This window comes from Bacillus rossius, chromosome 6 (genome assembly GCF_032445375.1).
Source record: "Bacillus rossius redtenbacheri isolate Brsri chromosome 6, Brsri_v3, whole genome shotgun sequence".
Lineage (NCBI taxonomy): Eukaryota > Metazoa > Arthropoda > Insecta > Phasmatodea > Bacillidae > Bacillus > Bacillus rossius.
In genome coordinates this window covers 10,225,768-10,240,508 of record NC_086334.1, presented here as the reverse complement: position 1 = coordinate 10,240,508, position 14,741 = coordinate 10,225,768, and the positions used below count along the sequence as shown (strand labels likewise).

At 39.5% G+C, this 14,741-nt stretch overlaps 2 protein-coding genes across 3 annotated transcripts; both read left to right on the top strand.

Moving 5' to 3' along the window:
* The first annotated feature begins 1,096 nt into the window (after positions 1 to 1,096).
* LOC134532606 (sorting nexin-24-like) lies at positions 1,097 to 11,454 on the top strand. Of its 2 annotated transcripts, none has more exons than XM_063369184.1 (4): positions 1,097 to 1,341; positions 4,073 to 4,246; positions 9,333 to 9,517; positions 11,255 to 11,454. In XM_063369184.1, the coding sequence occupies exons 2-4, from the start codon at positions 4,100 to 4,102 to the stop codon at positions 11,406 to 11,408; spliced, it is 486 nt and encodes a 161-aa protein (XP_063225254.1). In that variant the 5' UTR covers positions 1,097 to 1,341; positions 4,073 to 4,099; the 3' UTR covers positions 11,409 to 11,454. The 2 variants fall into 2 exon arrangements, with proteins under 2 accessions (XP_063225254.1, XP_063225255.1); XM_063369185.1 differs by lacking the exon at positions 1,097 to 1,341 and adding an exon at positions 1,396 to 1,489.
* A 95-nt stretch (positions 11,455 to 11,549) lies between these two features.
* Positions 11,550 to 14,284, top strand: LOC134532605 (uncharacterized). The gene has a single exon (XM_063369182.1). It carries the CDS (start codon positions 11,555 to 11,557, stop codon positions 12,806 to 12,808), a length of 1,254 nt encoding a protein of 417 aa, XP_063225252.1. The 5' UTR covers positions 11,550 to 11,554; the 3' UTR covers positions 12,809 to 14,284.
* Positions 14,285 to 14,741: the final 457 nt, after the last annotated feature.

Genomic DNA, 14,741 nt, shown 5'->3' with positions numbered 1-14,741 from the left:
AAACTAAATATATTATATATTATATATTCAATAAAATTCATGAAATGATAGCCAAAATATTATAAAAAAACTAGGGTAATTTTAATGATGAACGATGTCGATGTTTTTGGACTTTTTCGGCGATGTATCGCTCTTCAAAACATCGATGCTACATCGATGTTTTATGAACGATACATCGATGTTTTGAAATCATCGATGTATCGTTTGCATCCCTAATCAAATAGTAAAGAAGTTCATAGCTGCAGACAGTGACAATTCGTGACACATGTTTTTATGAAAAAAAAAAATGAAAAAATCGGCAATACTTTTATTTCGTGCTGCAAAATTCCTCTATTTAACACATTTTGTGGAAATAAGAAATTCCAACTCGTTTAGGAGATATCACTGTTTATGAATAATTATTAACATACCTGTACATTGGTGCGGCCTTCGTATTTATTTATTTTTGTAGTGTGTCCGTGCATGTTTGTTTAGATCAACTCATGATAACTAATGGTCGATTAGATTATGTTAGCTACATTATAAATACCTACTTTACATAATTGTGGATGGTTGGTTATGTTAGGTTAGTACAGCTACATTAAAAATACTGTCAAATCCTTTTAATGGTTGTTTAAGAATTTCTAATTTAATATGTAGCTATCCTGAACTAACAAACCATTAACACAATCTCCCAATTTTTTTAATTATGCTATACTAACCTAATTAACCATCCAAAATCATTATATTAATGGTTTTAGAAGTATAACAACACGTGTGTGTTTGTTTGTTGTTTAAATTAAAACAGCTGTTCATGTAAACAATTTCTCAGCTACATAGACGCCATATTGCTTAGTGAATGCCAGCTTCAAGAAGTATTGGTTATGTTCCATCTGGTCCATTTACTTATCTCTGTTCATAAATAAATAATCTTATATTTTTTTTTATTTACTCTATACTTTGAATAATACGTAGCTATGTACGTGACAACGAACGTAAACACCTGAATAAATTCACTGCTGCAATTCCATTCGTAGTGTCCCTTTTATTTACTTTTATGGTATTTGTGCACGCACTTGACCTATTTAGTGGCTGAGTCTTTGACTTTTTCTCCTATTTCAAACAAAAAAAAAATTGACTTCATATTAATTTTATATTTGATTTTATTTTATTTAAAATATACCCCCATACACTGACATTTCTGTTGTGACAAACGATTCCTGGTATTTGAATTATATTATACAATTGTTTGAAATAAATAAATTACAATATTAATAAAAAAAATTACTGGGCTAATTTGTTTAGTTTTGTAGGTTACGTGTTTACGTGCTTGCATGACTGCTGCTACAGAAAGTTACATAGGTAAGTTGTATGTTGTGAATCAAGCTTTATTTACTTTTTGCACAGCAGTGTGTTTTTTCTTCACCGTCGTCTGTTTGCGAACATAAATATTTATTGGTTTTGTGGAAACGCAGGCTTGATTTTCCCACAAATCTTCAGTATTTAAAGAGTAAGTGTTCATCATTGTCATAAGTTTGTGGACGTAAAGTGTTGTAAATCCCTTAACACAGCCACCCAGATGGTAAAGGCTAGGCCTTGGTTTATGGGTTAGGCTAGACATGCTAAAGGACAAGACAAACTGTTGAAAATTTTGAAGGGCATGATGTGAGGGTAGGAATCAAGGGTTTAGAGGGACACTGAACAAGATACTGGAGCAGATCATTACATTTTGTGCTAGTAAGAAGGGTAAGGTGCTTTCCGTGGGAGAGAGATACGGATAATGAAGCATATGTGTGCAAAAGTGAACTTGGGAAGAAACAAGGGAGCAAGGTATACGTTGATAAAGGGCTGCTGAAGGAAGGGATGAAGGGTATCTGGGCCGACCTAGAGCTGGGGTGGGAAACAGTACAGGCGAGGAGGTGGGACCAAGGGTACACAGATGAAGGAGACCATTTGTGGGAGATACAGGAGGGGAAGGTATTGCTAATGAGAGGGGCGAGGAAACGAAGGAGAAAGCTTAAGGGTTTGGGACACAGAAGTAAGGGGGATGACTCCTTGCCACTAAGTGGAAACCCGGTTGCAGGTTGAAGATGGTAAGTATGTCGGATAAAACCCAGATATCAACATGTGAGGTACACATAAATTTTTTCTGCAGTTTTCTTTTTTTACACCATTTCTTATTTAGAAGTTTCATACATATATACAGATATACTGATGGTTCTAGTTTCCTATACTGTATTTACCTATGTATGAAGAATAAAAAGCTAGTAGGTTTTTCTTAATGCTACTAGATATTTCCTTAAAGTGTATTTTTTAATTACCATATTGCCAACATTTTTGAGTTTCGTGATTTATGGTAGTTGTCAAGTTTATATACTTAAAAAAAAATTAATTGTATTTTAGGGTTTTTGCTTATGTTTATAAACAAGCTTACATAAAGTAATTTTAAATCATAACTATTTCCTCCCTGTTTTTAATTTCAAGTTTACCTACACCATTCTGCTTCTCTGAGTGACAGATTAGGGAACGCAAGGGGTATACCTGTCTACTGATGTATTTATAGTTTGGTTATTGTTTAAAATAAGGGTAGCAATGAGTGGATACTTTGTACACTCTGCCTGCACTCCAAGAAGGAGAGTGGTTCAGATTTGCAGTTTAAAAAGGGGAAAATAATTGGAATTGAAAAACATACCTTTGCAGGATTGTTAACATATGGCCTTGTATCATTGGTTGTTGGGCAGTGGCTTCTCTCTTGCTTTCTGCTGGTAGGTACTTGTTTTGCTTTTACCTATGTGATCCCCATGTTTTACTCTGCTTATATCCATCTTCTCTACTGATGATGTTTCGGTGTTTGAATATTTCTATAGCATCGCTGACAGTCCTTTTTCTGTAATTCTCTATGTTAGCAATGTTTTCAAATTTATCCAAATGTACACTTTATTTTGTGATGGATAAATGTACATCTATGGACGATTATTGGTTCTCATGTTTGTAGTCCCTGATGTGCTTTTTATTTTTTTGTTACCCTTTTTACGGTCTCCCTAGGTTAACCATGCCACAGTAGAATAGACTTTGTAGATTCCAGCAAGTTGTTTGACTGGAATTTAATCCTTTACTAGGGGTTAACAGGTTTGAAGTTTTCCAGAAGGCTCTTGTATTGTTTGCCAATGAGATGAAGCTGTACATGATTGACTGATACAGAAGGCAATTTCTGGTGAGCCCTCCTCTAATTGGCAGGCATTAGAGAGGGAAACGTCGGTACACACTACCACCATGACAGAGCTGAAACTTGAAAACCAACATAGTTATCTATCATTATTAGTTTTAGTTAATAAATATTTTTCTACCAAGTACAGTTTGCATTACATTTGTAAACCAGCCAAGGGCTTAGTTTGGTGGTAAATAAATAAACCCATTCACACAATATACCTAATTATTTTAACAAATTGGCAATACAAATCTGGTACGAATGTGAACACAGAAATCCCCTCTCATGAGACAGTCAGTCCTGAATGTACTGCTGTGTCCATTGTCAATAGCTTTAGCTGATGTATGGTTACGGTGCCTTTACAGTTACGTTAGGCTTTAAGGTAATTTTTTGTAGGCCTAGTTTATTTGAACCTACTGCTGTACAAGTGTAGGTAGCCATGTTCAGACAGACACTGGAGCCAGCTTTGTTCATGGTTGTATCACTTCTACCAAAATGATTCTGGTATTTGATTCCCAACTGAATTTGTATGTGTTCAACGTGGACTTTTGCCGGTGGAAGTTTCGAAGGCACTGTTTCTGTTCACTCCACATGCGCTGTGCGTTCCAGCATATTTCAGTCTTAAGGTTCTGTGGTTATCGTTTTCAGGGATGGCTGGCTCTTTCATGTCCCGTATTAAAAGCCTTGTCACTTCAACGAATTAAACGTGCTACAAGGAGCCTATGTACTTTTTAAGTATTTCAGTTTACAGAAAAAAATTTATTTGTTCTTAATTTTGTTTTTATTTTCTGTTATTTAAACTATTGTTGAAGGAACTTGGTGGATCTACCCTCGCAGATGTGTCAAAAGTATGGCTGTTTCAAAGTGGGATATTGTTTTGCGCAGCTGTGTTGGCGTGCCGCGGATGATGTGATGACTCAGATATACATCCCGCAGTACCGCCTGGTCGATGAGCCGCCCGGCAAGCCCCACTACGTGTACGTCATCGAGGTCGTAGAGGCGGGACAGCTGCACAAGGTCGAGCGGAGGTACAGCGCGTTCCACTGTTTGCACAGAGAGGTGAGTGCTCCTGCCGCAATGCTTACCCTGATACGAGAAAGTGTTTTAGTATCGGAACATTCTTAACGGGTATTGGGTCTCTCCATCTTGCAATTTGAAATATTTTTATACCACTTGCGATAAAGCTGCTGTGCTATTTTTTTTTTACGTGACGTCTAATAAATTGATGAACGTCGGCTGCACGCACGAAAAAGTGTCCCGTAACACACATTGTCCCATTACGCTGTGTCCCGTTATGCTCATTGTACGCTTGCGCCGCATCTATCTTACTTCCACTCGATAGGAACAACCATCGATTTGACTTTTTCGAGGCACATTAATCTTGAAACACTCCCATTCGTTTCCTACTTTTCCTATCATCGTCCTATCCTTAACAGAAAAACACAGATTGGAAGAAGTTGTAATGTTGCAAGACCCTGCCCTCCTAATTAAATAATTTTCTTTTAAACTTCTTTTTGTATAGGTAAATATAAATAAGTCAATGTTTTTAGAGTGGTGTTTATATTATAAGACAGTATAATCAGACGTTATGGCTTTTAATATATGTTATTTTCACTTGCTATGTTTTTAAGAAGGTATTGATTATTTTATTAGACATTTTCTATCAGTACTATTTTTTATGTAATTTTTCACAAAGAAGTCGCTGTTCTAGATTTTTACGTGTTTAGGCCTACTTATTCAGGTTTTTCTTAATAAGTTTAATTTTGTAAAGTAATTCGTATTATAATTATTATTCTTAATTTTTATTAACGTGTTGTAATATAATTATAAATCACGGGACTGTGTCTGGGCTGGTGTGATGGTTAGAAAGAGAGGCATGAGAGGCCTGTAAGTGGGGGTGAGAAAGGAACAGTGCTTCCCCGCCAACCGAGATAAAGACGGTAATTCCCCCCCTGCATGGGAACTGAGTGATAACTGCTCTCTCACGGTGTGGGAGAGAGAACGAGAATGGAAGTCCCCGATTTCGATGTGAAATTGAAAAGAGACTGATCAGGGGAAGCCCAGATTTCTATGTGTACAAGATTTTTTCATGTAGTGTAACTTGTTCTCTGATTGGCTTGTATTTGTAAGAATGAATGAAGCGTGCGTGTGATTGGTCGGTGAGGTCAGGTGACTTCTCCTCCCTGCGTGGAGAAGAGAGTGGCCAGACTTCACCAGTCGTCTGTCGAACGCTGGACGAGTAGGTCGCGTTCGATGGCTTCTCACTAAATTATAATGTAATGTACTAATAGATAATTTCACGTTGGTGGTCGGAGCCAGGCCGAATATTAAATCAACCTAATTTGTTTTATTTTTTTTTTTTTCGGACAATGAATTAGAAATTGCGGCCACCTTCGTCGGCAGTTGGCTCGGGGCGGAATTCGTTTTCGCTGGGTGCGGCCCTGTTACAGGTCGCACCATCTTCGTGTACTTGCAGTAAAACATTACTGAAGGACTTCATCTACGCTATTTTTTTTGTTAATTCTCATCATGCGAGCTACCAGCAGTATTTTCGACGGGCAGATGTATGTGGACTGAATGAGTAACCTCTTTTGAAAGTGTTTGAAATCGTCTGTGCAACATTCTATTTAAAAATAATAAAAACATCAAAATTTGCAATCGGCGTTGAACTGTTTATTTTGTATATAACGAACCGTTATGAAGTTAAATAGAAAACATGTATAAAAGTTATTGTTAAAATAATCTCTTCATTAAAGTAATAAACATATTTGAATTAATTAGTGCAAATAAAAGTAAATTTATCAATTAAATTGTAGATTTCATTTCACTCCTTCTTTGTATCCATACAAAATAGTGATAATTCAATAAAAATGATTCAATTTTATTCATAAAGGTATGCAATCATTTCATCAATGTTTTGTTATGACATTGTCACGTTAAACTATCGTCTGTAAACCGACTTTACAGACAACCAATTTTTTTTTGTTTTGATATGGCATAAGACTTAGCTTTGGCACTTGTGAACTGGTGAGATTATCTTGGAAGTTGTAGTCGCCCGCCTGATGTTTCTTCCCATTGTTCGCAGGATAGAGCCCATTGATAAATATTTGGTTGCAACAAGGTATAGAAAGTCTGGGATATATAGTTTATGCATTGACATACCAAAAATTGGGATGATTATTTAAATTTAAATATGTAGCAAATGATGGAAAAATCCAAAATGAAGGGGTCTAATCCCCTTAAAGGTCAAGGGGTGGGCTAGTTTGCAAGTGCAGTACAAAATGGGAGCGGACCGGAAGTCCAGATCAAACAGAATCTACCTTTAAATATACGTAATACAAATTTTAGGTTGGTAAAACTATAAAATTTGATATTTTTTTGTACATACAACATTTTGTACAGGTTGTGTTGAGCTTTAATACTTGTACTGTATGTATACGTAGATTTAAGTTTTTAACATACAAACTGATATAGGATTAACAAAAGAAAAGATTTTTTGTGAATAATTTGATTAAATTTAAACTATACCAATCATATTTATAATATCACACCAGTCTATTTATTATTTATTTCAATTAATTCTTTTCATCATGAAGCATGGAATGGCGTACCCGGTGAGTGACTGCTACGCTACTCGAGAGTGTAACTACGATCTACTGAATACCACATGAAGCCAGCTCAATAAGTTTATAAGCTACAATTTTTCGAAACCCCTAGCCGACTTTAGAGACACACTGTTTTTTGATGTCCTACTGGCCAAAAGAAAACACTAAGAAGGCATTTATTTGAGAAATGTTATTGTTTTCAAGTTTGGATACAAGATAAAATGAGTGTATTTGTAAAGAGTAACAGACTAACTGGTAAAAAAAATAGTTGATCACCCAGAACGAATAGTCAATTCTAATGTAAATATCTCATCAGTTCTAACAGGAGTAATGTTGAAGTTTTTATCTATTCAGCAATTAAAGGTTAATGTTTTTATCTATTCAGCAATTAAAGGTTAATGTTTTTCTTATTCACAGCAGGTTTCCAACTCCTGTGTTGTTGGGAAAGATGCTGGGAACTCTGCATTGCTAGTTTGGCCCACTTTTGTGCATTCCTTAACAAAGTAGTGATTTGCAAGGGAAAAGTGAGCTTTTTTTTATCCATACATACCTCCCTAATGCTTCAGTAATATTATTGCACCATCATTCTAGCGAACATAATATATGCAGCACTCATTAACGAAGGTTCTGCTTTCACCGAGCTATCTGTGAGATAAGAGTGATATGGCCATCTGTGTGCCCATTTCCTCTGTATGCCGACTGGTTGGTGGCATTTGGTTGCTCTCGGCGACAGTTACTCTTAGAGAACTGTGCAGCTGCAACTATACTTGTGTTTGATTCACTTGTGTCTGTGTTTTCTTTTCATGGCTGATCTCACCAATTTCTTGTTTCCGGTAAGAATTTCATTGTTCTGCTTATCGCTGAACTAAAATTTTTTATTGTAAACTGGTGTGATTGTTTTTTATGAAGTGCGTGTAGTTAAGTTGTGGAGATCTGACAAAACTTTGTGTCTTCTACCACATCCTATATTAAGGTCGTACTGTGACAATTTTCCGCAGGATTCTTTGGTAAAGCTAGAAATGCAGACCATGCTTTTGAGGTAGCAGGGTTTTTTTTTTCTGCTACAATGATGTCTTCCATGTTTTTTTATTCTGAAGAAGTATTTTCTACTGGCTTGCTGAATAAAAGTTCCTGATCAAATACCTAGGTATCACTAGCTCAGTTGAAACACTTTATATGTAGCACCTTAATATCTCTCTGCTGGCACTATTGGAGGTTGTAAAACCCTTATGTGTGTTGAGTTTGTTTTATTGATAAAAATAACAAGTACAAAAAATAGTAGATTTTTTTATAATGCAACAAGTTATGTCCCAGTGTAGGTAACCTGCAATGCCTGAAAAATAAGTTTTGGCCTCAAAGATAATTGCAACATTTTTAATAAATTAAGGAATCAGCCAATTATGATCTGTTTTCATCACTGTGTTGTATTTTTTTTTTGCTGTCCATATATTTAGGAAGAAATATTTCAAAAATAGGATGATAGTAATGTTTGTAGCTATGCATTACCAGTTATGTCAACACATGAACATGAACTACTATTAAGTGACTTGGATGCTAAGAGTATGGCCAAAATTTTTATTTTTAACATTGGTGTAACCTTTACAAATAGCAGATAAAGTGTATAATATATATTGCACAGAAAGGTAATGACAAAAAATTTACTTGGAAAGATTATGTAGTGAAAGGTGGCCACAGCAGAAGGTTTTAAGTACCATTTTACAACGTTTACGGTAGAACGTACACTAAGGGCCGTATTCCAAGACACAAAAATAAGGGTTTAGGTGTCGAATATGCAATACCTGTACCCTAACCATATTCCAAGTACAAAATAGGACACGGCCAGTCCCTTATTTTTAGGGCACTGATTTTTGGTGTCCTATCTGTTGCCGATTTGATCCATAACTGAATATATATATATTTTCCTTTTTAATGAAATTTAACGGAACTTTTACGATTACAATTTTCCCCCCTAATATCTTAAAAAACAGCAAACATTAATACGACCAAAAATTCATCGTTTATTCTTGTACAACCAAAATTATATATTTTATTTCAAATTATAATTCCATAGTTCTAAAAAATAAGTTAAAATTACGATGGATTCCACGAAGTACAACTGTTTATAGCCTCGCACAAGTCCTCGTTTATTAAAACGGCTGCCGATCTGATACCTTACAGGGGTTCAGTTAGGACACGTTTTGGAATATGGCCCGAGAGTTAGGGTACGGCAGTTGCCCAACAAGGCAGTGCATATTCGCTACCTTACTGAAACGTCTTGGAATACCACCCTAAGTGGTATTTTATGTTGGTTTTCTATTACTTTTTTTTTTTTTTTACATGTCATATGAAGTGGTTCAGTGTAAGAGAAGGCATGTTACTTTACTACACCAAACGAATGAAATAAAATCAAAATAAATAAATAAGTATTTATTTCGAGAAGTGGCACTCGGCACCTTGTGCGGTTAGACGGAAGCTGTGCCGTAGGGAGACGGCGTGCCACAAGGGCTGAGTCAGTCGGCGCGCGCGCGTGCTGTTGGCAGCTGAGGAAGCACCTGGCGACGCCGCTGTTCCCGCCCAAGCGCGTGCGCAGCTGCCAGCGCAAGGTGCTGGAGCGACGCAGGCAGTGCCTGGAGCAGTACCTGCGCGCCGTGCTGCGCGCCGGCCCGGGCCGTGCCCAGGTGCTCGCCTTCCTGGGGCTCCCCCCGCCGGGCGACGAGACCGAGGAGTGAGTGCCCGCCCGAGCCTCGCATGTTGTCTGTGCATGCTACGAAAAAAATACACCACACATGTGAATCTCTATTTCATTACAAGTGAGCAACTTTTGAACTCTTACTGACGAGTGCGTTGTGTGCAGCATGCATGTAAAACGCCACAGGCCTTCTCGGAACTCACGCAGTAGGCGCTGGCACGAGTTGCTGTTTTTGTCTCTGTCGCACTTTGTTTCTATTCGTATATGGTTGAGCACTTTTATGTTTACATTACTGAAATGTATTATATGTTAATTATTCAGTAATATACTAAAATTTTAGCATTATTAAAAAAAAAATGTTACTGTTTATTGTAACTTTTAATGTACACAAATGTTTAGATTTTTAAGTTGAAATTAATGTTTCCTTTTTTTTTCTTTTTCTTCCTTTTTTTTCTCCTTTTCGGCTCTTTTGCGGATTATCCGCTATTTTCACTATCCGCGGTGGCCCTGCCACTTAAATTTCGCGGATAATCGGGAGTGTACTGTATTTGGTTTGAGATGTTTGGTTTTTTTGAAAATAAGTAAAAACAAATGTTTGGCCGAGTGAAAAGAAATCTGGCGATAATGCATGACTTGAAAGTAGTCGTGGGTCGATTCTGATTCCAGAATCTGTCCGTTCCATCGATTCCACTAGAAACGTTGAATTCAGAATACAATGGTTTTGGAATCAACTGTGATCAATTCTTTCATTGTTTTTGTATGCTTGCAAAATTAATTTTCTACACAACGTAACAAAATATAAAGAAATTGGACATTTATTTATAATTTTTAACCTGCAGTAAAACCTCATTTTTACGTACCCAGGATTTACGAATTCGGGTGATTAACATATATTTTTCACTTGCACCACAATTATCTCTTACTATAAATGCATTGCCTACTTTCCCGCTTTAAGGGAAAGCATTTCCCGCATTACGTTGCAACAGCACAGCATTTAATAGTAAACAACCAGCAATGTTTAGATGGAACAATAAAAGTTAAAAGAAAATAGTGTGAATTTTATTTAATAAACGTTACTGCATGTGGTCACGGCAGCTTCATTTGCCATTGTAAACTACCTACTTTTTTTTCTGCCACCTGCCACGTTAAACCATACGGCCGTGAACCAAAACTTTGGTGATGTGAACTTGAAAATTAAATTTAGTTTCATGTGCATGTTCAGTGATGCTCATTTTACATTAGAAGTATTTTGGAAAGACAGTTGGCAGCACTGAATTTCCAAGCATTGCTATGGAAACGTTTGTAACTTTTTCTATTATTAAACATAAACAATCGTTTTGGCAGCAGTTGTGTTAATTTAATAGAATTGTTTCCAATAAAAATCTGTAAAAATTATTCAAAAAGTCTAAATAAAATTGTATTAGAATCTCTCACCATTGAAAGTGAAACACAAACGTAGTGGGCTTCCCATAAAATTAAATAATTTTGGTGTAAGATATACCTAAATTGGTTAAGCATAAAATAAATTTTTATATATACATTGTATTATTAATTGGCTGCAGAGTAAGATCAGGAGATAAAAAAGAAACAAGGTTAAAGAGCTAAAGATATGTGTGTAGCAACAAGACTGGTATGCCAATGCCCAGCTACATCTAAAAAATAAAAAAATACACTTTCGCCTTTTGCACCCTTGCATCCCCAGTGGTCGTGTTTTCCGGGCGATATCAGCTCCAGAGCAGCCCTGCGCTAGCTGACGTAGCATGTTTGTTCCAGGTGTGCCAGCGACGTGCCTGTGGAGCCGGTCATAGAACACCGGGGCGTCTACACGTACGAGAGCGACCCGTACTTGGAGAGCGAGGCGTGCTGCAGCCTGCCAGACGTGGTGGCACAGGGCGTGCTCTCCGGCCTCTACGACTCCTGGAAGTAACCTCAGTGAGAGAACTGCTCTGGCACCTTCCACCGACCTGCTGCATTAACGTAGTCAAAGTTTATGTGAATTTATCTCAACAGTGCATTGTCAGTGTTCCTGTGAAAAGTTTAAACACCTGTAATAGGCGAGTGTAACCGGCAGCAATGTCACGCCTGGAAGTGCGCCAGGGCGTGGTGTTTGCGAGCGTGTGGCTCCTGTACGCGACCACGTACCTCCTGCGCAAGCCGCTGGGCGTGGTGAAGGGCGACCTGGGTCGCGACCTGTCGCTCAGCAGGCTGCAGCTGGGCTGCTTCGACACCGCCATCCTGCTGCCGTACGCGCTGGTGCAGATGTGCTGCAGCCGCGTCGCCGACGTCGCCAGCCCGCGCTGCACGGTCACGGCGTGCCTGTTCCTGGCGGGCCTCTCCGTGCTGACCTTCGGCTGGTGGAGCCGGTACGGCGTGCTGCTGGCGCTGCTGGCCGCCAGCGGAGCGGCCCAGGCGCCCGTGTGGCCCGCCTGCTGCAAGTGCCTCTCCGCCTGGTTCCCCGACCACCTGCTCAACACGGTGTTCGGCCTCGTCTCCACGTCTGTGTACGGGGGCAGCATCGCGGCGACGGCTCTCGCCTCCTACCTGCACGCCACGTACGGCTGGCGACTGGTGTTCCTCCCGCCGGCCGTCGCGGCCACGGGCCTGGCGCTGCTGGCCTGGCCGCTGCTGAGACTGCCCAGGGACCTGGGCGTGGCCGTGCCGGGCAAGACCGCCGCCGGCGCCGCCAGGACGGAGCTGTCGCTCGCCCGGCTGTGGTGCCTGCCCGTCGTCCCCCAGCTGGCCTTCGCGATGCTGTCGCTGAAGCTGGTGCGCTACGCCGTGTACCTGTGGCTGCCCGTGTACCTGATGCAGGCCCTGGGGCAGTCGGCGGCCACCGCGGGGCTGCTCATCTCGCTGTTCGACGTGGGCGGGATCGTGGGCAGCGTGCTGCTGGGCCTCGTGGCCGACAGGCACGCCTCGCTCCTGCACACCTGGCTGGCCGTCGTGGCCAGCTCCTTCTCCGTGCTCGCCTTTCTCTTCACGGCCGGCCGGGGGCCCGTGCACAACGGGGCGTGGCTCCTGGTGACGGGGTTCTGCGTGTGCGGGCCGGACGCCCTCCTGGGGGGCTCCGTGGCGGTGGCCGTGGGCGAGCGCGACGGCAGGAACTCCGGCGCGGCCGTCGCCGGGCTGGTGAACGGCTTCGGCAGCCTCGGGGGCGTGATTGAGGGACCGCTGGTGGGGTTTGTGTCTGATGCCTACTCCTGGAACACCATGTTCCTGCTGTTGGTGGTGCTCCTGTCAGCCTCCTCGTTCTGCATCCTGCAGGCCTTCCTGATCCAGAGGAGACAGGAACCGGTGCGCTACGTGCCGCTGCGCAGCGGCGTCTGACTGTCTCTGTGACTTCGAAGTCTACCGCCTTCGCACTAATATATTGCCAAATGAATCAGTGATAGTTGGATAACTGGAAACTGGGCTAAGGGAATTATTAATTTTTATTTAGCAGATTTAATTATCTTGTTGGAAAGAAAACACATGGTGAATTTGTGAATCTTACACACTGGTACAACGATTTTGCTAGTTTAGCTTTTTTTTTTGGTAAGTCTCATTTGATTTTAGTGTGCCGAAATATAGTTTTACTTTTATTGTGTTTAATGTAAACAAATTATGTGTCTTATGCGTTTTAGGAAGTATTTATGGAAAAAATAGCACCTGTGAACTGATTGCAAGAGATTTTTGGTGTATTTAATAGATAAAAACGTAAATTCTTGTCGAACACATAACATTAATGTTATTCCATTGATACATTTGAGAGTGTTAAACGGTGCTCTATCAGCAGTTTCTGCAGACCACCCACTAAGTGAGCACAATGAGGGAAATATTTATCAAGTTGCACAACTGTCGCTGCTTGTTAGGAAAAATTAATAATACTAATACAATAGCAAGATTACTAAAGCATGTAGCTTAATGTGAAAGCTGAACATATTACAATTTTTGCCCTTCTCTAACATATAACTAAACATCTTTTCAAAAGCCTTGAAAAAGGACTGTTGTATAAATTTCGAAACACAGGAATTAGTATTTTTCTGTTAAATGTATTAATATTTAGCACTAACTGCACTAAGAGTTTTAAAATTTAGTCAAAAGAACTTTGCTGTCTCTTTCCTGTTTTATGTACATACAGCTTAAATGGACAATGCAATTTTAATTTTAACTATTGTGTGTACGTGGTAGAGTCATACTCTTCTCTGTATGTATAGTGAAAATACAGCTTCATTTTAACAAACGTAAGAAAGATGACAATTTAGTATCTGTACGAGGATTCCCCTTTGTTAAATGCGCTCTACCCCTCTCAGAACAAACTTCTAGTTGGGAGGGAGTGAGAGAGAGCAGTGTGGCTGTTTGGACGGAACAGAGGCCTGGTTCTTGACGCTTTGGAATAATTCCTCTAGAGCAACGAGTGTTAGAGAACATTGAAATGCCTATTCTCGAAACTGCTATCAGAATCAACATTGTCGGGTTAAAGAAGTGTCTCTTTGGAAATGTGGCATCGTTGTTTTTAGTGTTGATGTCGCTTTTACAAGGCCAGTCACAATCAGGAAAGGGGCATTAACCACAGAAGTGTGTTTATGTTTCTCTTTCTCTCTTCATCTCTGTTCTCTTGTTAGTAAATGTGGAAGTTTTGTTTGTGTGTGTATGTTAAAAGTTTGTATACTGCTAAAAGCTTCCAACAAAACTTCTCTGCCCTAGCTTCCATGCTTATAACCTATGCCACAATACTTTACCCACAGCATCTGCAATGCAAATGTTAGCTTCATTTCTTGTGGCAATAAGTACTATGAAAACATAAATATTTATGAAACTTCATTTCTTGGGGCAATAAGTACTATGAAAACCTAAATATTTATGAAAATAGTATTTACTTATTCATCTGTCTCAGTATTTAAAAACACTTGTATCACTTAATATATATATATATATATATATTTTAGTATATTGATCTGCTTATTTATCATATTTTTTACGTAAAAAGACGAAAATTAATTTTGTGCCATGTTTGTTGATTCAAAATATAATTTATGAATCTGTACATCATTATTATAATCACTACAAGTCATTATAAAATGAAAAATTCCTAGTCAAATTCTTGCAGGAGAAAATTGGTAATTTTGTGGGTAGGGCTTCTATAGGGGGAAAAGTTAAATCTGAACCGTCTCTCTTATCGCTGCGCGCATGGGTTGCCTTCCCCTTTACCGCCCCTTAGCGCAACGACAGTTTCTGGAGGGGAAGGCGTGGCGACCCCTCCAAATCAAGGCGTTGGAGT